General features: G+C 47.1%; 2 protein-coding genes across 11 annotated transcripts in view; one reads left to right on the forward strand and one right to left on the reverse strand.

The window, feature by feature from the left end:
• Window positions 1-7435, reverse strand: part of LOC116362713 (lysine-specific demethylase 4C) — a 61576-nt gene extending 54141 nt beyond the window's left edge. For 4 of the 10 annotated variants that reach the window (XM_031816840.1, XM_031816839.1, XM_031816835.1 and 1 more), the window contains exons 1-2: window positions 7287-7432; window positions 2560-2727 (exon numbers count right to left, since the gene is read on the reverse strand). In XM_031816840.1, coding sequence (XP_031672700.1) covers window positions 2560-2703 — 144 coding nt within the window. In that variant the 5' untranslated portion in view covers window positions 2704-2727; window positions 7287-7432. Of the gene's footprint in view, window positions 1-2559; window positions 2728-7286 lie in introns of all 10 variants that reach the window. The other 6 variants (XM_031816842.1, XM_031816841.1, XM_031816838.1 and 3 more) reach the window with 3 other exon arrangements.
• Window positions 7436-7953: 518 nt separating this feature from the next.
• LOC109886784 (proteasome adapter and scaffold protein ECM29-like) overlaps window positions 7954-22064 on the forward strand; it is a gene marked incomplete at its 3' end in the record, with an annotated part of 34067 nt that continues 19956 nt past the window's right edge. Inside the window, 10 exon segments of the mRNA XM_031816844.1 lie at window positions 7954-8060; window positions 9818-9948; window positions 12538-12764; window positions 14556-14674; window positions 15196-15354; window positions 16448-16616; window positions 19687-19826; window positions 20267-20345; window positions 20571-20690; window positions 21086-21171. Coding sequence (XP_031672704.1) covers window positions 12651-12764; window positions 14556-14674; window positions 15196-15354; window positions 16448-16616; window positions 19687-19826; window positions 20267-20345; window positions 20571-20690; window positions 21086-21171 — 986 coding nt within the window.

A 22064-nucleotide genomic window follows, 5' to 3' on the forward strand; every position in this document is an offset into this window, starting at 1 on the left:
AGGTAGAGGAGAGGGGGGGTTATCACCTGGAGACAGGTAGAGGAGAGGGGGGGTTATCACCTGGAGACAGGTAGAGGAGAGGGGGGGTTATCACCTGGAGACAGGTAGGGGAGAGAGGGGGTTATCACCTGGAGACAGGTAGAGGAGAGAGGGGGTTATCACCTGGAGACAGGTAGAGGAGAAGGGGGGGGGGGGGTTATCACCTGGAGACAGGTAGAGGAGAGAGGGGGGTTATCACCTGGAGACAGGTAGAGGAGAGAGGGTGTTATCACCTGGAGACAGGTAGAGGAGAGAGGGGGGTTATCACCTGGAGACAGGTAGAGGAGAGAGGAGAGGGTTATCACCTGGAGACAGGTAGAGGAGAGAGGAGAGGGTTATCACCTGGAGACAGGTAGAGGAGAGAGGAGAGGGTTATCACCTGGAGACAGGTAGAGGAGAGAGTTATCACCTGGAGACAGGTAGAGGAGAGAGTTATCACCTGGAGACAGGTAGAGGAGAGAGGGGGGTTATCACCTGGAGACAGGTAGAGGAGAGAGGAGAGGGTTATCACCTGGAGACAGGTAAAGGAGAGAGGGGGGGTTATCACCTGGAGACAGGTAGAGGAGAGGGGGGTTATCACCTGGAGACAGGTAGCGGAGAGGAGAGGGTTATCACCTGGAGACAGGTAGAGGAGAGGGGGGTTATCACCTGGAGACAGGTAGAGGAGAGAGGAGAGGGTTATCACCTGGAGACAGGTAGAGGAGAGGGGGGGTTATCACCTGGAGACAGGTAGAGGAGAGGGTTATCACCTGGAGACAGGTAGAGGAGAGAGGAGAGGGTTATCACCTGGAGACAGGTGGGGTTATCACCTGGAGACAGGTAGAGGAGAGAGGGGGGTTATCACCTGGAGACAGGTAGAGGAGAGAGGAGAGGGTTATCACCTGGAGACAGGTAGAGGAGAGAGGGGGGAGAGGAGAGGGTTATCACCTGGAGACAGGTAGAGGAGAGAGGGGGGTTATCACCTGGAGACAGGTAGAGGAGAGAGGGGAGGGTTATCACCTGGAGACAGGTAGAGGAGAGAGGGGGGTTATCACCTGGAGACAGGTAGAGGAGAGAGGGGGGGTTATCACCTGGAGACAGGTAGAGGAGAGAGGGGGGCTATCACCTGGAGACAGGTAGAGGAGAGAGAGGGGGGGTTATCACCTGGAGATAGGTAGAGGAGAGAGGGGGTTATCACCTGGAGACAGGTAGAGGAGAGAGAGGGGGTGGGGGGTTATCACCGGGAGACAGGTAGAGGAGAGAGAGGGTTATCACCTGGAGACAGGTAGAGGAGAGAGGGGTTATCACCTGGAGACAGGTAGAGGAGAGAGGGGGGTTATCACCTGGAGACAGGTAGAGGAGAGAGGAGAGGGTTATCACCTGGAGACAGGTAGAGGAGAGAGGAGAGGGTTATCACCTGGAGACAGGTAGAGGAGAGAGGAGAGGGTTATCACCTGGAGACAGGTAGAGGAGAGAGTTATCACCTGGAGACAGGTAGAGGAGAGAGTTATCACCTGGAGACAGGTAGAGGAGAGAGGGGGGTTATCACCTGGAGACAGGTAGAGGAGAGAGGAGAGGGTTATCACCTGGAGACAGGTAAAGGAGAGAGGGGGGGTTATCACCTGGAGACAGGTAGAGGAGAGGGGGGTTATCACCTGGAGACAGGTAGCGGAGAGGAGAGGGTTATCACCTGGAGACAGGTAGAGGAGAGGGGGGTTATCACCTGGAGACAGGTAGAGGAGAGAGGAGAGGGTTATCACCTGGAGACAGGTAGAGGAGAGGGGGGGTTATCACCTGGAGACAGGTAGAGGAGAGGGTTATCACCTGGAGACAGGTAGAGGAGAGAGGAGAGGGTTATCACCTGGAGACAGGTGGGGTTATCACCTGGAGACAGGTAGAGGAGAGAGGGGGGTTATCACCTGGAGACAGGTAGAGGAGAGAGGAGAGGGTTATCACCTGGAGACAGGTAGAGGAGAGAGGGGGAGAGGAGAGGGTTATCACCTGGAGACAGGTAGAGGAGAGAGGGGGGTTATCACCTGGAGACAGGTAGAGGAGAGAGGGGAGGGTTATCACCTGGAGACAGGTAGAGGAGAGAGGGGGGTTATCACCTGGAGACAGGTAGAGGAGAGAGGGGGGGTTATCACCTGGAGACAGGTAGAGGAGAGAGGGGGGCTATCACCTGGAGACAGGTAGAGGAGAGAGAGGGGGGGTTATCACCTGGAGATAGGTAGAGGAGAGAGGGGGTTATCACCTGGAGACAGGTAGAGGAGAGAGAGGGGGTGGGGGGTTATCACCGGGAGACAGGTAGAGGAGAGAGAGGGTTATCACCTGGAGACAGGTAGAGGAGAGAGGGGTTATCACCTGGAGACAGGTAGAGGAGAGAGGGGGTGGGGGGTTATCACCTGGAGACAGGTAGAGGGTGATAATCCCCAATTTACACTCAGACAAGCACACACACACACATAGGTTGTTCTCTCATCTTTCCTGAACAGACACACACCAAACACACTTCCAGTCCTACTCTCAGGCACACACCCCCACCTTGGCGAGGCCAGCACGGTGCGCCCCCTGGGCCTCCATGTGGGCCAGGTACCGGTTGAAGTCTCTGAACTCCTCCACGGTGGGCCTGAAGGTCATGATCTTGCAGGAGGGGTTAACGGGGCCATAGACCTCCGCCCCTGCCATCCTGCCTGCTCACACAGAGGAAGCCTGGACAGAGAAACAGTCACTCCTCATTAGAATCAGGGCAGGAGGGGGTTAACAGGAGAGGGGGGGGGTTAACAGGGCAGGGGGGGTTAACAGGGCAGGAGGGGGTTAACAGGGCAGGAGGGGGTTAACAGGGCGGGGGGGGGTTAACAGGGCAGGGGGGGGGTTAACAGGGCAGGGGGGGGTTAACAGGGAAGGAGGGGGTTAACAGGGCCGTAGACCCCCTGCCTCCACCAATTAAACCCAGACAGAGAAAAGAGTATAATATAAACTGGGTGGTTCGAGCCCTAAATGCTGATTGGCTGACGGCCGTGGTATAATCAGACCGTATACCATGGGTATGACAAAAACAGTTATTTTTACTGCTCTAATTACATTGGTAAACAGTTTATAATAACAATAATGCCAATTTACCACGGCTAAAGGCTGTATCCAGGCACTCCTCGATGCGCGTTAGAACAACCCCTAGCCGTGGTATATTGGCCATATACCACACCGTCTCTGGCCTTACTGCTTAAATAGAATACAGGCTTGGGCCATAGGCTGTCTGACTAGACTGATAAAACCTAGAGATACATACCGTAGAGACACGAGATCCCAGCTAGTCTACATACCGTAGAGACACGAGATCCCAGCTAGTCTACATACCGTAGAGACACTAGATCCCAGCTAGTCTACATACCGTAGAGACACTAGATCCCAGCTAGTCTACATACCGTAGAGACACTAGATCCCAGCTAGTCTACATACCGTAGAGACACTAGATCCCCAGCAAGTCTACATACCGTAGAGACACTAGATCCCAGCTAGCCTACATTCTGTAGAGACACTAGATCCCAATTAATCTACATACTGTAGACACTAGATCCCAGCTAGTCTACATACTGTAGACACTAGATCCCAGATAGTCTACATACCGTACAGACACTAGATCCCAGATAGTCTACATACTGTACAGACACTAGATCCCAGCTAGTCTACATACTGTACAGACACTAGATCCCAGCTAGTCTACATACTGTACAGACACTAGATCCCAGCTAGTCTACATACTGTACAGACACTAGATCCCAGCTAGTCTACATACTGTACAGACACTAGATCCCAGCTAGTCTACATACTGTACAGACACTAGATCCCAGCTAGTCTACATACTGTACAGACACTAGATCCCAGCTAGTCTACATACTGTACAGACACTAGATCCCAGCTAGTCTACATACCGTACAGACACTAGATCCCAGCTAGCCTACATACCGTAGAGACACTAGATCCCAGCTAGTCTACATACCGTAGAGACACTAGATCCCAGCTAGTCTACATACCGTAGAGACACGAGATCCCAGCTAGTCTACATACCGTAGAGACACTAGATCCCAGCTAGTCTACATACTGTAGAGACACTAGATCCCAGCTAGTCTACATTCTGTAGACACTAGATCCCAGCTAGTCTACATACCGTAGAGACACTAGATCCCAGCTAGTCTACATACCGTAGAGACACTAGATCCCAGCTAGTCTACATACCATAGAGACACTAGATCCCAGCTAGTCTACATACCATAGAGACACTAGATCCCAGCTAGTCTACATTCTGTAGAGACACTAGATCCCAGCTAGTCTACATACTGTAGAGACACTAGATCCCAGCTAGTCTACATACTGTAGAGACACTAGATCCCAGCTAGTCTACATACTGTAGAGACACTAGATCCCAGCTAGTCTACATACTGTAGAGACACTAGATCCCAGCTAGTCTACATACTGTAGAGACACTAGATCCCAGCTAGTCTACATACTGTAGAGACACTAGATCCCAGCTACAGTTGAAGTCAGAAGTTTACATACACCTCAGCCAACTACATTTAAACTCGGTTTTCACAATCCCTGACATTTAATCCTAGTAAAAATGCCCTGTCTTAGGTCAGTTAGGATCACTACTTTATTTTAAGAATGTGAAATGTCAGAAAAATAGTAGAGAATGATTTCTTTCAGCTTTTATTTCTTTCATCACATTCCCAGTGGGTCAGAAGTTTACATACACTCAATTAGTATTTGGTAGCATTGCCTTTAAATTGTTTAACTTGGGTCAAACGTTGCGGGGAGACTTCCACAAGCTTCCCACAATAAGTTGGGTGAATTTTGGCCCATTCCTCCTGACAGAGCTGGTGTAACTGAGTCGGGATTGTAGGCATCCTTGGTCGCAGGACCAGGGTTTGTGAACAACACTCAATGTTGTGCAGTGTAGGCGACAGTATTGCTTAAATGAATAACACATAAATAAAAAGCAACACATAGGTTATTATTGTGTAACTAACCAATAAGGCCCGATAACAATGTTAACCTATGTGCAACACATTTATTATTCTTATCAGGCCTCATTGGTTAATTACACAAAACAGCCAAGGAAGCAGGCTTCTCTTCCTTCTTCCCGAGTCCAGCTCGAACACACCTGATTCTACTAATTAACTCATCACCAATCCAATAAGCCTTGATAAGCTAGTAGATTAGCTGAACTAATAAACCCAGTGTTGCAGACAGTGCAACTGCAATAAATCAGCCTTAAAAATGGCCCCTATTCCATATATTGTAAGGGGATTTGAACTTGAGTCCAATGCTCTAACCACTAGGCTACCCTGCCGCCCCCCAATAAATCAGCCTCCAAAATGGTCCCTATTCCATATATAGTACACTACTTTTGACAAGGGTTGGCACCCTATTCCTTATTTAGTTCACTACTTTAGACCAGGGTTGGCACCCTATTCCATATATAGTACACTACTTTTGACCATAGCATAGGGGTATGGGTTCTGGTCAAACGTTGTGCACTAAAAAGGGTGTTCTTTGGGATGCACTCCTATGCTGTCTTACTCATGTCACCTTCAGTTTCGCTGTGTGTTATTTACAAGTTGGACCACTGGGTGGCGGTCATCTCCCACAAAGGAAATGGTGGTCCTCCCAAAATATTCTGACAACCCCTCTACTAGTTACCACCAGCAGGGTTCCCGATTACCAAAACTCTGGGGTCCATCCCAAATGGCACCCTATTCCCTACATAGTGAACTACTTTTGACCAGGGCTTACATCAACATTAGAGCACTATATAGGGAATAGGGTGCTATTTGGTATACTCACTTTGGATTTACTTTGACAAAGGAGACAAAGGACTAGACACACAATAACAGTTGGTTTCTTAAAAAAATAAAAAGAGTTGAAGCAAAACAGTACAATGAGGAATAGACCCACAATAAGGAAATGCGTCTCAAATCATTCATTTAGATGATCTCACAAAGCAATGAACGGCTAATACAATAACAATAAAAACCGTTACATTTGAATTGATTCGAATAAAGTAAATCTATTAATTATGTTGTTGCATATCATGTTTGATATAAAAACGGTAACTTTGCCATTTAAAGCTGTTCAACCATTTTCTTAAAAATCATGCAATGCACTTATTATATATATATATAGTAGCTAAATGATTAAATCACTTGTGACAGTGCATTTATTTCCCAAGATAAGTCCGAAGTACAGTGTGGCTAATCTGATCTTTGTCTGTCTTCCTGTCCGAGCTCGTCTACGTTCAGTTGTGGTAGCCAGCAATGGCAGATCGAAGGAGACAGTTCAAATAATTGATAACTACGACTTGATAAGAAACCAACCACTCCCTTTCTTTCGTTATTGTCAGAATTCAAGAGTCTTACAGTAGTCAAACGTGAGATAAATAACAAGAACTGGTTACGTTGAGAAAAGGGATAAGTAACCAGTTTGCTAAACTGGCCATCTTGCACAATGCGCGTAGCAGAGATGGGGGTTTAAATCCCATCTTGAATGGATGCTGTCGAGATTTATGCTAACTAACAAGGCCCGAGGTTAGCTAGCAAGCTACAAGCTGACCAAATATACTCCACGAATTCAACATATATCGACCATGAAGAGTCTGGCTGTTATCCAGACACACATAGAAATACATTTACCTAGTAACGTTAGTATTGTGCATCGCAGTTTCACTGGTTTAACTAGCTAACAACAGATTAACAGTTGGCTATTTGCTAGTAGAAGTTAGCACGACGAAAACACTAAGTCAACGGGTTCGAGTTAGCCTCACCAGCTAACTGTGAGAGGTAACTGTTAGCTAGCCGGTAATAAAACAGGGTATAAATAAACATTCTGTGTAAGATGTATAACGTAGACTATGTCCAAGCAGAACTACTATATCTACAGCCAGTTTAACTATATGCACTGATGTCTGAATCAATTGATAAATGCATGCAAGCAGCGAAAACGAGATGATGTTGTTAGCCAACGTGTGCCAAGTTGGGCTAGCTAGCAACGGTAGCTTAGTTACCCTAGCCAGCCAGTTAGCCTAGCCAGCCAGTTAGCTTTTAGCCAACCAGTTAGCTTAGCCAACCAGTTAGCCTAGCCAACCAGTTAGCTTAGCCAACCAGTCCACCGCTTACAAACGAAAATAGACGCCACAAACTAGTTGACACTGAACGTTATAGTCATGAATTAAACCCGTGTTATAGATTGCATTTGTAAGGAAACTTGTACTGTACCTTTTGGTGTATGAAAAATGTGTGTTTCGTTGTATTGTTGTTTATCTCTTCTCGCCCTGATCGCCCAGCTGTTTTCATACAACAGCTGGTCAACAGCGACTTGTTCTTCTGTCTGGTCGATAAGCAGATTTCAGACCAGTGGTGCAGTTGGCTGCCCCCTGTCGGAAAGATGCACCTTCACTTCAACAAATGTAGAAAAAAAATAAGAAACATTTAAAAAATTAAGCATTTATTTAATTATAGGAATATAAAAATAAGAAACATGTAAAAATTAAGCATTTAATTCTAGGATTATTTTCTATTAAATGTTCATTCAGAAATGCTTGGTTTTTCACTTTTTTGGGGGGTGACACATTTCGATTGATATTTCCTACCTTCCTGTATTCCTATTGTTTCAGTGTCTACACAGAATTTCCCAGTTTATATACATGTAAAGAATGAATAAGACTACGTGTGTGCAATATGAATGTCGCTATATATGTCTGTTATCGTTGCTATGTGTGAAGCAGGTGTTAAAACGAATTCCAGTTAGCACGACCGACTAGGAGATAGTGAAAGAGGAGTGGCATCCATCACCGTTCACTAGGAACCAAACGGACGCGAACGATCCAAAAAGGGGGCGGGATCTACATGACTTCGTCCAATAAGAAGCTATAATATTCGTTGCAAACTGTTTACCGTTAAAACGTTTTGCTACGACATGGATTAATGAATACAGCCCAGGGTGACAACGCCGATGACTTTCTATGAACATGGCCGCTCAAGATGAACTCAGTAAGTTTTTAACTGCTTTTTGCAGTGATTAAATGTAAGACACTTCATGTATCGGTAACATGTATTATTGCATTTAGTACACAGTCATAACTTTGTTCTATCGAGCGAAAAACGCCTGTGATATGAACACGTTGATTTGAGGTAGCTGGCTAATGCTAGTTAGAAGGCCGTCTGCACAGTCATGGTCCAAATGAAAGTGTTGTATTAAAGATCAACGTGATCTGATGGCGACTGGAATAGTTGTTTAGTGTTTTTTTTTAAACATTGGATCAGTCATTTCATTCCCTATTTGTAACGATGTCATGTTAGATCTGTAGCTACGATTAAACTAAACGATGATATTTTGGCGTAACCAAGTGGCTAGCTTGCTGGTTAGCAGTGCAGCCAAGCGTCCGGGACAATATGAATTGTCTTGAAGATTAACATTTTGTGTGTGTGTGAAGTTAACTAATTAGCTCTAGTAGCTAGCTAATTCATTGCAAGCCAGCTAGTTAGGTATCTCTATGGTAACAGGTTGCATACATGGAATGAAAGATGACACATTTAATTTTCAATGCAGTGAGTGTGTTGGCAAACACACACCTCTCACAAGGTAACGTTAGCTAACCATTTTGAGATGATTTGGCTAACTGACTGATTGACTAACTAACCAGCCAAATCACCAGCTAGTTAGCGAGCCACTAATTTATGTGATTAATTCCTTGCCAACCAGTTGCCAGTCTGATGCAAGTAGAAAGCATATACGCCCTGTCTGACATAACTAATGGCTATGTCATGCAGGCTTTGTGATCTAGCTCAGAACAGCCTATCCACCCCAGTTATAACACATAAAACACAATACAAGGTGCATTAGCTATTTTAACAGTCCCTTGTTGATACTTTAGGTCTGAATGTTGTAGCTACATTTGAAATGTTTACAGTTGAGTCATTTAGCAGACTCTCAGACTTATTCAGAGTAAACTGAGCCACTCGGGACCAGCTAAATGGACATCCACACTGTACCTTTCTGTACCTTATTTGGACAGGTGTGTTTTCTGTACCTTATTTAGACAGGGGTGTTTTCTGTACCTTATTTAGACAGGGGTGTTTTCTGTACCATATTTAGACAGGGGTGTTTTCTGTACCTTATTTAGACAGGGGTGTTTTCTGTACCTTATTTAGACAGGGGTGTTTTCTGTACCTTAATTGGACAGGTGTATTTTCTGTACCTTAATTGGACAGGTGCGGCATTACAGGTGAGTACAGAGGTAGAAGACGTAGTTTGAAATGTGGACACAGGGAGTGAACCCCGGTCTCCGTCAGGGAGCATTATATGTGCATGGAGACCTGGGACCGGCTCCACTAGACGAGAGGCTACATGTTCAACATTTAGTTGGCCGAATCTCCCAACCAAACCAGTTATCAAAGGCTGTCACGAGAGTTAGGGGATGTCTAATGTGATGATATCACAGTAAGGACTGGTTTCCTGGACACAGATCAAGCCCAGTCCTGATTTAAAGCCTAGTCCTGGACTCTAAGCATGTGTCACTAGTGGGATTTGAACCCTGGCATCCCAAATGGCACCCTACTCCCTATACAGTGTACTACTCTTGACCGGAACCCTATTGAACCTGGTGAAAAGTAGTGCACTATAAAGGGAATAGGGGGCCATTTGGGACGGCCTAGTCTCATCATTTCTCATTTTCAAATCCTCCCTTCTCCTTCTCTCTCCTCCTCACTCCTAATTTCTCCTCTCTCTCCTCCGTTCAATTCTCCAGATCAACTGGAGCGAGTTTTCTTGCGTTTGGGCCATGCAGAGACTGATGACCAACTCCAGGACATTATATCCAAGTTCCTGCCCCCGGTCCTCCTCAAACTGTCCAGCGTGCAGGAGGGAGTCAGGAAGAAAGTAAGGACACGTCAATGTCTGTTTCTTCCATCCTGCAGTACCAGTAGCCTGCACATAGCTGTGTTTCTGTTCTCCTTCTCCAGGAAGTGTTCATGCACATAGCTGTGTTTCTGTTCTCCTTCTCCAGGAAGTGTTCATGCACATAGCTGTGTTTCTGTTCTCCTTCTCCAGGAAGTGTTCATGCACATAGCTGTGTTTCTGTTCTCCTTCTCCAGGAAGTGTTCATGCACATAGCTGTGTTTCTGTTCTCCTTCTCCAGGAAGTGTTACAATGGAGGAATTGGAAACTACCTCTGGGCCAATGCTTACATCAATCCATGACTGGGTGTGTGGAAGACAAGTGCACACAGACACAGCTGCTCAATGTTATTGGGAAAGGCCCATCCACAGCACTGTAGTAATACCAATCACGTAACAGTCAAGTAGTAAGCATAGTAATATTCTCCCCCCTCCGTACGGTGATGGTGTGCATGCTGCGTTGACAGAAGCTGTTCTCCACATTAAACACACAGATTAGTTGTAGACCTGCTGATACACACTACTTGTACACTATACAGTAGCTTTATGCTAATGCCAAACCATCTCTTCTGACAGTCAACTGGAATCATAATCTATTCTCTACCAGGTGATGGAGCTACTGGTTACTTCTTATTTGAACTAATTCCTTCTAACCGGTGCCCCCCCCGCACATTGACTCTGTACCGGTACCCCCCTGTATATAGCCTGCACATTGACTCTGACTCTGTACCAGTACCCCTGTATATAGCCTCCACATTGACTCTGTACCAGTACCCCTGTATATAGCCTCCACATTGACTCTGTACCGGTACCCCCTGTATATAGCCTCCACATTGACTCTGTACCGGTACCCCTGTATATAGCCTCCACATTGACTCTGTACCAGTACCCCTGTATATAGCCTCCACATTGACTCTGTACCAGTACCCCTGTATATAGCCTCCACATTGACTCTGTACCAGTACCCCTGTATATAGCCTCCACATTGACTCTGTACCAGTACCCCTGTATATAGCCTCCACATTGACTCTGTACCAGTACCCCCTGTATATAGCCTCCACATTGACTCTGTACCAGTACCCCTGTATATAGCCTCCACATTGACTCTGTACCAGTTTTTTCTTAACTCCATTGTTGGTTAAGGGCTTGTAAGTAAACATTTCACTGTAAGGTCGACACCTGTTGTATTCAGTACATGTGACTAATACCAGGTGATGGATCTCCTGGTCCACCTGAACGAGAGGATGAAGAACCTTATTATAACTAATTAATATCATAACCTCTTGTTCTCTCTACCAGGTGATGGAGCTACTGGTAACTAATCATAACCTCTTGTTCTCTCTACCTGGTGACTGAGCTACTGGTAACTAATCATAACCTCTCGTTCTCTCTACCAGGTGATGGAGCTACTGGTAACTAATCATAACCTCTTGTTCTCTCTACCAGGTGACTGAGCTCCTGGTAACTAATCATAACCTCTTGTTCTCTCTACCAGGTGATGGAGCTACTGGTAACTAATCATAACCTCTCGTTCCCTCTACCTGGTGACTGAGCTCCTGGTAACTAATCATAACCTCTTGTTCTCTCTACCAGGTGATGGAGCTACTGGTAACTAATCATAACCTCTCGTTCTCTCTACCAGGTGACTGAGCTCCTGGTAACTAATCATAACCTCCTGTTCTCTCTACCAGGTGATGGAGCTACTGGTAACTAATCATAACCTCTTGTTCTCTCTACCAGGTGATGGAGCTACTGGTAACTAATCATAACCTCTCGTTCCCTCTACCTGGTGACTGAGCTCCTGGTAACTAATCATAACCTCTTGTTCTCTCTACCAGGTGATGGAGCTACTGGTAACTAATCATAACCTCTCGTTCTCTCTACCAGGTGACTGAGCTCCTGGTAACTAATCATAACCTCCTGTTCTCTCTACCAGGTGACTGAGCTCCTGGTAACTAATCATAACCTCCTGTTCTCTCTACCAGGTGATGGAGCTACTGGTAACTAATCATAACCTCTTGTTCTCTCTACCAGGTGATGGAGCTACTGGTAACTAATCATAACCTCTTGTTCTCTCTACCAGGTGATGGAGCTACTGGTAACTAATCATAACCTCTCGTTCTCTCTACCAGGTGACTGAGCTCCTGGTAACTAATCATAACCTCCTGTTCTCTCTACCAGGTGATGGAGCTACTGGTAACTAATCATAACCTCTTGTTCTCTCTACCTGGTGACTGAGCTACTGGTAACTAATCATAACCTCTTGTTCTCTCTACCAGGTGATGGAGCTACTGGTAACTAATCATAACCTCTTGTTCTCTCTACCTGGTGACTGAGCTACTGGTAACTAATCATAACCTCTTGTTCTCTCTACCAGGTGATGGAGCTACTGGTAACTAATCATAACCTCTTGTTCTCTCTACCTGGTGACTGAGCTACTGGTAACTAATCATAACCTCTTGTTCTCTCTACCAGTAGAGACCCTCCTGGTAACTAATCATAACCTCTCGTTCCCTCTACCAGGTGATGGAGCTCCTGGTAACTAATCATAACCTCTCGTTCCCTCTACCAGGTGATGGAGCTCCTGGTCCACCTGAACAAGAGGATTAAGAGCAGACCGTTGATCCAGCTACCAGTAGAGACCCTCCTGGTAACTAATGATAACCTCGTTCTCTCTACCAGGTGATGGAGCTCCTGGTCCACCTGAACAAGAGGATTAAGAGCAGACCGTTGATCCAGCTACCAGTAGAGACCCTCCTGGTTCAGTACCAGGACCCCGCCGCAGCGTCCTTTGTTACGGTAATGCTCTACCTGCTGTGGAGAGTTCAGATGGAAATATATGATGTAGAACAAACATGCCTCTCTCTGACGTGTAGAATGAGTTACAACAGGCTCTATTCGTTATATTTCTATGCCTGCTGAAAGTGGCCTTGGTCTACTTTGACAGCCTGGTTCCCCAGGGTCAGGTTTGGTGTAGGGTAATGGTTTCCCCTACACACTGATCTTGAGTCAGTTTAGTTTTCTCTCTACTAATGGTTAAGGTTGGGATTAGGGGAGGAGAAGCTGATCCTAGATCTGTACCTTGGGGAGACTTCATCACAGAGCTGTGCAGCCTTCTGTCCTTGCTACTGCTTGCTCTTAGGGGAATAGAGGGCTGTTTGGGGTACTTCCTGTTATTATCTATGTAGGGAATAGAGAGAGGGCTGTTTGGGATACTTCCTGTTATTATCTATGTAGGGAATAGAGAGAGGGCTGTTTGGGATACTTCCTGTTATTATCTATGTAGGGAATAGAGAGAGGGCTGTTTGGGATACTTCCTGTTATTATCTATGTAGGTAATAGAGAGAGGGCTATTTGGGATACTTCCTGTTTTCTATGTAGGGAATAGAGAGAGGGCTATTTGGGATACTTCCTGTTTTCTATGTAGGGAATAGAGAGAGGGCTGTTTGGGATACTTCCTGTTATTATCTATGTAGGGAATAGAGAGAGGGCTGTTTGGGATACTTCCTGTTATTATCTATGTAGGGAATAGAGAGAGGGCTGTTTGGGATACTTCCTGTTATTATCTATGTAGGGAATAGAGAGAGGGCTGTTTGGGATACTTCCTGTTATTATTTATGTAGGGAATAGAGAGAGGGCTGTTTGGGATACTTCCTGTTATTATCTATGTAGGGAATAGAGAGAGGGCTGTTTGGGAGACTTCCTGTTATTATCTATGTAGGGAATAGAGAGAGGGCTGTTTGGGAGACTTCCTGTTATTATTTATGTAGGGAATAGAGAGAGGGCTGTTTGGGATACTTCCTGTTATTATTTATGTAGGGAATAGAGAGAGGGCTGTTTGGGATACTTCCTGTTATTATCTATGTAGGGAATAGAGAGAGGGCTGTTTGGGAGACTTCCTGTTATTATCTATGTAGGGAATAGAGAGAGGGCTGTTTGGGAGACTTCCTGTTATTATTTATGTAGGGAATAGAGAGAGGGCTGTTTGGGATACTTCCTGTTATTATCTATGTAAGTAATAGAGAGAGGGCTGTTTGGGATACTTCCTGTTGTCTATGTAGGTAATAGAGAGAGGGCTGTTTGGGATACTTCCTGTTGTCTATGTAGGTAATAGAGAGAGGGCTATTTGGGATACTTCCTGTTTTCTATGTAGGGAATAGAGAGAGGGCTGTTTGGGATACTTCCTGTTATTATCTATGTAGGGAATAGAGAGAGGGCTGTTTGGGATACTTCCTGTTATTATCTATGTAGGGAATAGAGAGAGGGCTGTTTGGGATACTTCCTGTTATTATCTTTGTAGGGAATAGAGAGAGGGCTGTTTGGGATACTTCCTGTTATTATCTTTGTAGGGAATAGAGAGAGGGCTGTTTGGGATACTTCCTGTTATTATCTTTGTAGGGAATAGAGAGAGGGCTGTTTGGGATACTTCCTGTTATTATCTAAACAGCCCTCTCTCTATTCCCTACATAGATAATAACAGGAAGTATCCCATATACTATATATATATATATATGTGTCTCTGTTTACCTTGTTCTTTACTCCCCTGACATTGTGAGATGTTTAATCCAGAACGGTGGATTCTCTCTGCAGAATTTCACCATCATTTACATCAAGATGGGTTACCCTCGACTGGAGGTGGGGAACCAGTGTGAGCTGGCACCTACTCTGCTGACTGCTATGGAGGGCAAGCCTGAGCCCCAACAGGATAGGTAAGGAGAGAGAGGGAGACACACACACACACACACACACACTCACACACCTGATAAATGCAATGGAGGGCAAGCCTGAGCCCCAACAGGATAGGTAAGGAGAGAGCGAGAGAGAGAGAGAGACACACACACACACCTGATAACTGCTATGGAGGGCAAGCCTGAGCCCCAACAGGATAGGTAAGGAGAGAGAGAGAGAGAGAGAGAGAGAGAGACACACACACACACACCTGATAACTGCTATGGAGGGCAAGCCTGAGCCCCAACAGTATAGGTAAGGAGAGAGAGAGAGAGAGACACACACACACACACACACACACACACACACCCGATAACTGCTATGGAGGGCAAGCCTGAGCCCCAACAGGATAGGTAAGGAGAGAGAGAGACACACACACACACACACCTGATAACTGATATGGAGGGCAAGCCTGAGCCCCAACAGGATAGGTAAGGAGAGAGACACACACACTGTACGTACACACACACACTCACTGACTTCCTGTCCCCTCTCCCTCCAGCTTGATGCATCTCCTGATCCCGTCCTTGTATCACATGAAGTACCCAAAGGATTCTTCCAACTCTTCCAAGATGGCCTCTCCCTTCATCCTGATGGAGAAACCCAAGACGGTTCAGTTACTGCTGGAGTTCATGTTGGACGTACTGCTGATGCCCTACGGGTCAGTGGGGAGACTATGCTGCCTCTCCAAGGGCTCTGGGCACTACGCTGCCTCTCCAAGGGCCCTGGGCACTAGTAGTTCACTATGTAGGGCACTAGTAGTTCACTATGTAGGGCACTAGTAGTTCACTATGTAGGGCACTAGTAGTTCACTATGTAGGGCACTAGTAGTTCACTATGTAGGGCACTAGTAGTTCACTATGTAGGGCACTGGTAGTTCACTATGTAGGGCACTAGTAGTTCACTATGTAGGGCACTAGTAGTTCACTATGTAGGGCACTAGTAGTTCACTATGTAGGGCACTAGTAGTTCACTATGTAGGGCACTAGTAGTTCACTATGTAGGGCACTAGTAGTTCACTATGTAGGGCACTAGTAGTTCACTATGTAGGGCACTAGTAGTTCACTATGTAGGGCACTAGTAGTTCACTATGTAGGGCACTAGTAGTTCACTATGTAGGGCACTAGTAGTTCACTATGTAGGGCACTAGTAGTTCACTATGTAGGGCACTGGTAGTTCACTATGTAGGGCACTGGTAGTTCACTATGTAGGGCACTGGTAGTTCACTATGTAGGGCACTGGTAGTTCACTATGTAGGGCACTGGTAGTTCACTATGTAGGGCACTGGTAGTTCACTACGTAGGGCACCGGTAGTTCACTACGTAGGGCACCGGTAGTTCACTACGTAGGGCACCGGTAGTTCACTACGTAGGGCACCGGTAGTTCACTACGTAGGGCACCGGTAGTTCACTACGTAGGGCGCCGGTAGTTCACTACGTAGGGCGCCGGTAGTTCACTACGTAGGGCGCCGGTAGTTCACTACGTAGGGTGCCATTTGGGAGGTAGCCTATGGGGCTGTCCATTTTTAAGTGTTTTGTTATGCTAGTATGTTATCGGTTATTGTTAAAACGGTCTAACATACTATAAAACAGTCAAACATGCTCACTCAAGTAATTGTTTTTCCAAAGACTTGAATTAATTACTACAATCCCTAAACAATGTACCTTGTTGTTGACCTTCCCCTCTCTCCCCCTCCTTCTCTCTCCTCTCTCCCCCTCCTCTTTCCCCCTCCCTCTCTCTCCTCTGGCCTCCAGGTTTGTCCTGAACGAGCCTCCCACTCGCCCAGCTCCCTCATCCCCTCAGGGTAGCTCTGGGGCAGCGGCGGCCGGACCGGGCCTCCCCCAGCCTCCTCCAGGGATGAGCGTCTACGCTGCCAAGAGGGTCATCGGAGAGGCCCAGTGGAGCCCAGAGCAGCTGGAACAGGTACTGACCTCTGAACTTTGAACCTTTGACCTTAGAGGAAGGTGTATCTCACCTTCCTTGGGACGGCAGGCTAGCCTAGTGGTTAGAGTGTAGAGGCGGCAGGCTAGCCTAGTGGTTAGAGTGTAGGGGCGGCAGGCTAGCCTAGTGGTTAGAGTGTAGGGGCGGCAGGCTAGCCTAGTGGTTAGAGTGTAGGGGCGGCAGGCTAGCCTAGTGGTTAGAGTGTAGGGGCGGCAGGCTAGCCTAGTGGTTAGAGTGTAGGGGCGGCAGGCTAGCCTAGTGGTTAGAGTGTAGGGGCGGCAGGCTAGCCTAGTGGTTAGAGTGTAGGGGCGGCAGGCTAGCCTAGTGGTTAGAGTGTAGGGGCGGCAGGCTAGCCTAGTGGTTAGAGTGTAGGGGCGGCAGGCTAGCCTAGTGGTTAGAGCGTTGGACTAGTAACCGGAAGGTTGCAAGTTCAAATCCCCCGAGCTGACAAGGTACAAATCTGTCGTTCTGCCCCTGAACAAGGCAGTTAACCCCACTGTTCCTAGACCGTCATTGTAAATAAGAATTTGTTCTTAACTGACTTGCCTAGTTAAATAATCAAAATGTAAACTAGGCATTGGGTTGTGTGGTTGTTGTACTGTGGTTGTTGTGCTGTGGTTGTTGTACTGTGGTTGTTGTACTGTGGTTGTTGTACTGTGGTTGTGTGGTTGTTGTACTGTGGTTGTGTGGTTGTTGTACTGTGGTTGTGTGGTTGTTGTACTGTGGTTGTGTGGTTGTTGTACTGTGGTTGTGTGGTTGTGTGGTTGTTGTACTGTGGTTGTGTGGTTGTTGTACTGTGGTTGTGTGGTTGTTGTACTGTGGTTGTGTGGTTGTTGTACTGTGGTTGTGTGGTTGTTGTACTGTGGTTGTGTGGTTGTGTGGTTGTTGTACTGTGGTTGTGTGGTTGTTGTACTGTGGTTGGGTTGTGTGGTTGTTGTACTGTGGTTGTTGGGTTGTGTGGTTGTTGTACTGTGGTTGTACTGTGGTTGTTGTACTGTGGTTGTTGTACTGTGGTTGTGTGGTTGTTGGGTTGTGTGGTTGTACTGTGGTTGTACTGTGGTTGTACTGTGGTTGTACTGTGGTTGTGTGGTTGTTGTACTGTGGTTGTTGGGTTGTACTGTGGTTGTTGGGTTGTGTGGTTGTTGTGTGGTTGTACTGTGGTTGTACTGTGGTTGTACTGTGGTTGTGTGGTTGTTGTACTGTGGTTGTTGTACTGTGGTTGTTGGGTTGTGTGGTGGTTGTACTGTGGTTGTGTGGTTGTACTGTGGTTGTTGGGTTGTGTGGTTGTTGTACTGTGGTTGTGTGGTTGTTGTACTGTGGTTGTTGTACTGTGGTTGTGTGGTTGTTGTTGTACTGTGGTTGTTGTACTGTGGTTGTGTGGTTGTTGTACTGTGGTTGTTGTACTGTGGTTGTACTGTGGTTGTGGATGTTGTACTGTGGTTGTTGTACTGTGATTGTGTGGTTGTGTGGTTGTTGTACTGTGGTTGGTGTACTGTTGTTGTACTGTGGTTGGTGTACTGTGGTTGTGTGGTTGGTGTTGTGTGGTTGGTGTACTGTGGTTGTTGTTGTACTGTGGTTGTTGTTGTACTGTGGTTGTTGTTGTACTGTGGTTGTTGTTGTACTGTGGTTGTACTGTGGTTGTGTGGTTGTTGTTGTGTGGTGGTTGTAGTGTGGTTGTTGTACTGTGGTTGTAGTGTGGTTGTTGTACTGTGGTTGTATTGTGGTTGTGTGGTTGTACTGTGGTTGTGGTTGTTGTACTGTGGTTGTACTGTGGTTGTGGTTGTTGTACTGTGGTTGTTGTACTGTGGTTGTGTGGTTGTTGTACTGTGGTTGTTGTACTGTGGTTGTGTGGTTGTTGTACTGTGGTTTTGTTTGGTTGTTGTACTGTGGTTGTTGTTGTGTGGTTGTTGTACTGTGGTTGTGAGGTTGTTGTACTGTGGTTGTTGTACTGTGGTTGTACTGTGGTTGTTGTACTGTGGTTGTTGTTCTGTGGTTGTGTTGTTGTTGTTGTTGTACTGTGGTTGTAGGGTTGTGTGGTTGTTGTACTGTGGTTGTGAGGTTGTTGTACTGTGGTTGTTGTACTGTGGTTGTGTGGTTGTTGTACTGTGGTTGTTGTACTGTGGTTGTACTGTGGTTGTGGATGTTGTACTGTGGTTGTTGTACTGTGATTGTGTGGTTGTTGTACTGTGGTTGTGTGGTTGTTGTACTGTGGTTGTTGTACTGTTGTTGTACTGTGGTTGGTGTACTGTGGTTGTGTGGTTGGTGTTGTGTGGTTGGTGTACTGTGGTTGTTGTTGTACTGTGGTTGTTGTTGTACTGTGGTTGTTGTTGTACTGTGGTTGTACTGTGGTTGTGTGGTTGTTGTTGTGTGGTGGTTGTAGTGTGGTTGTTGTACTGTGGTTGTAGTGTGGTTGTTGTACTGTGGTTGTATTGTGGTTGTGTGGTTGTACTGTGGTTGTGGTTGTTGTACTGTGGTTGTATTGTGGTTGTTGTACTGTGGTTGTTGTACTGTGGTTGTGTGGTTGTTGTACTGTGGTTGTTGTACTGTGGTTGTGTGGTTGTTGTACTGTGGTTTTGTTTGGTTGTTGTACTGTGGTTGTTGTTGTGTGGTTGTTGTACTGTGGTTGTGAGGTTGTTGTACTGTGGTTGTTGTACTGTGGTTGTTGTACTGTGGTTGTGTGGTTGTTGTACTGTGGTTGTTCTGTGGTTGTGTTGTTGTTGTTGTTGTTGTACTGTGGTTGTAGGGTTGTGTGGTTGTTGTACTGTGGTTGTGAGGTTGTTGTACTGTGGTTGTTGTACTGTGGTTGTGTGGTTGTTGTACTGTGGTTGTTGTACTGTGGTTGTGTGGTTGTTGTACTGTGGTTGTTGTTCTGTGGTTGTGTTGTTGTTGTTGTGTGGTTGTTGTACTGTGGTTGTAGGGTTGTGTGGTTGTTGTACTGTGGTTGTGTGGTTGTTGTACTGTGGTTGTGTGGTTGTTGTACTGTGGTTGTTGTGAGGTTGTTGTGAGGTTGTTGTACTGTGGTTGTGAGGTAATGACTACGTGTCTCTCCCAGTGTAAACTCGGCATAGTGAAGTTCATCGAGGCAGAACAGGTACCGGAGGTGGAGACGGTCATACACCTGGTGGTTGCCTCTAGCGACACAAGACACGGCGTTGCCACGGCCGCGGACCTGGAGCTCAAGAGCAAGCAGAGGTGGGTATCTATGGGACTATTCTACTATTATGGGATGGTGCAGTAAGGGTGCACCTCATTAGTCCATTTACAACATGCTACGGGAGTTGGCTCTGGGTTCCCCCGGGGAGTTGGCTCTGGGTTCCCCCGGGGAGTTGGCTCTGGGTTCCCCCGGGGAGTTGGCTCTGGGTTCCCCCGGGGAGTTGGCTCTGGGTTCCCCCGGGGAGTTGGCTCTGGGTTCCCCCGGGGAGTTGGCTCTGGGTTCCCCCGGGGAGTTGGCTCTGGGTTCCCCCGGGGAGTTGGCTCTGGGTTCCCCCGGGGAGTTGGCTCTGGGTTCCCCCGGGGAGTTGGCTCTGGGTTCCCCCGGGGAGTTGGCTCTGGGTTCCCCCGGGGAGTTGGCTCTGGGTTCCCCCGGGGAGTTGGTTGATTTGTGATATGATGTTGTGATGTTTGTTTTGCAGTATTATCGACTGGAACAACCCCCTGATCGTCAACAGGATGTACAAGGTCTACCTGGGAGACATCCCCCTCAAAACTAAGGTGTGGAAAGATTCACCTCCAACCTTCTGAACTCATTCAAACTTGGTCTTGAATTGGAACCACTTCAAATGGCTTCCTGACAGGAAGTGGCATTGATGAGCCGGAGGCCGAGATCTGTCCGGCACGGTCGCCATATCATCTTGATTGGTTGTATGTGTGTGTGTGAACAGTGTCACACGTGCTTTGTCAAACTGTTGGTCCAACTCATGTCCTGTTATGTCACAGGGGGCCAGTCTGAAGAGGGAGCTGAAACATGAGCCGGTCAGCACCAGAGTCAAGATGAAGATCCTACCACATCTCTTACGCTCACGCCTCGCCGCTGAGTGCTTCCCGGCTAACATACAGGTAGTGTGTGTGTGTTCTCTAATAAATCAACAGTTAACATCCTGGAAATGTGTGTGTGTGTATGCAAATCTTTTGAATGTCCTTCCGCTGTCTTTCTCTCAAAGAAACCTTCATCACCTGTCTATTTCCTGTTTCTCTCCTCCTCTTCTCCTCCTCCCCCTCTTCTCTCTCTCTCTCTCTCTTCCCTCTTCTCGCTCTCTCTCCTCTTCTCTCGCTCTCTCTCCTCTCCTCGCTCTCCTCTTCTCCTTCTCTCCTCTCCTCTCCTCTCGCTCCTCCTCATCTCCTCTTCTCTCTCTCGTCCTCTCCTCCTCTTCTCTCCTCCTCTTCTCTCTCTCTCCTCTCTCGTCCTCTCCTCCTCTTCTCTCTCCTCCTCTTCTCTCTCCTCCTCTCCCCAGGTGGTGTACGACGGTCTGTTTGGCGCCAACACCAACAACAAGCTGCTCTCTCTTACACTTCAGTTTGTTCACCACATCTGTCAGGTGTAAGTACTGGTCCCAGGTCAGTTTCATCCAACCCTTACACATAGGAAGAGTCACTATGAGCTGGTCCTTGATCAATTTGTCCATCAGTGCCCCAACACATCTGTCAGGTGTAAGTACTGGTCCCAAGTCAGTTTCATCCAACCCTTCCTTATAGAGACAGTTACAGGTCCCAGGTCAGTTTCATCCAACCCTTGCCTTATGAGGGTCAGTCTCAGCAGACTGAGGGAGAGAGCGGCAGACTGAGGGTCAGTCTCAGCAGACTGAGGGAGAGAGCGGCAGACCGAGGGTCAGTCTCAGCAGACTGAGGGAGAGAGCGACAGACCGAGGGTCAGTCTCAGCAGACTGAGGGAGAGAGCGACAGACCGAGGGTCAGTCTCAGCAGACTGAGGGAGAGAGCGGCAGACCGAGGGTCAGTCTCAGCAGACTGAGGGAGAGAGCGGCAGACCGAGGGTCAGTCTCAGCAGACTGAGGGAGAGAGCGGCAGACCGAGGGTCAGTCTCAGCAGACTGAGGGAGAGAGCGGCAGACTGAGGCTACTGGTGGAAACAGTTTGCCCACCCAGCTCAGGGCAGCAGCTGAGTTGTCTGCACCGACCACCAACAGCCCAAGACCAATAAAATAAACAAAATTAGGAACACAAGACTTTATCGTTGGGTTTTTTACAGAAATGTTTGGCGATTGACTAGAAATGCCTTGGAGATCGACTAGTAATGCCTTGGAGATCGACTAGTAATGCCTTGGAGATTGACTAGTAATGCCTTGGAGATCGACTAGAAATGCCTTGGCGATCGACTAGTAATGCCTTGGCGATCGACTAGAAATGCCTCGGCGATCGACTAGAAATGCCTCGGCGATCGACTAGAAATGCCTCGGCGATCGACTAGAAATGCCTT

Source organism: Oncorhynchus kisutch, unplaced genomic scaffold (genome assembly GCF_002021735.2).
Source record: "Oncorhynchus kisutch isolate 150728-3 unplaced genomic scaffold, Okis_V2 scaffold879, whole genome shotgun sequence".
In the NCBI taxonomy this organism is placed as follows: Eukaryota; Metazoa; Chordata; class Actinopteri; order Salmoniformes; family Salmonidae; genus Oncorhynchus; species Oncorhynchus kisutch.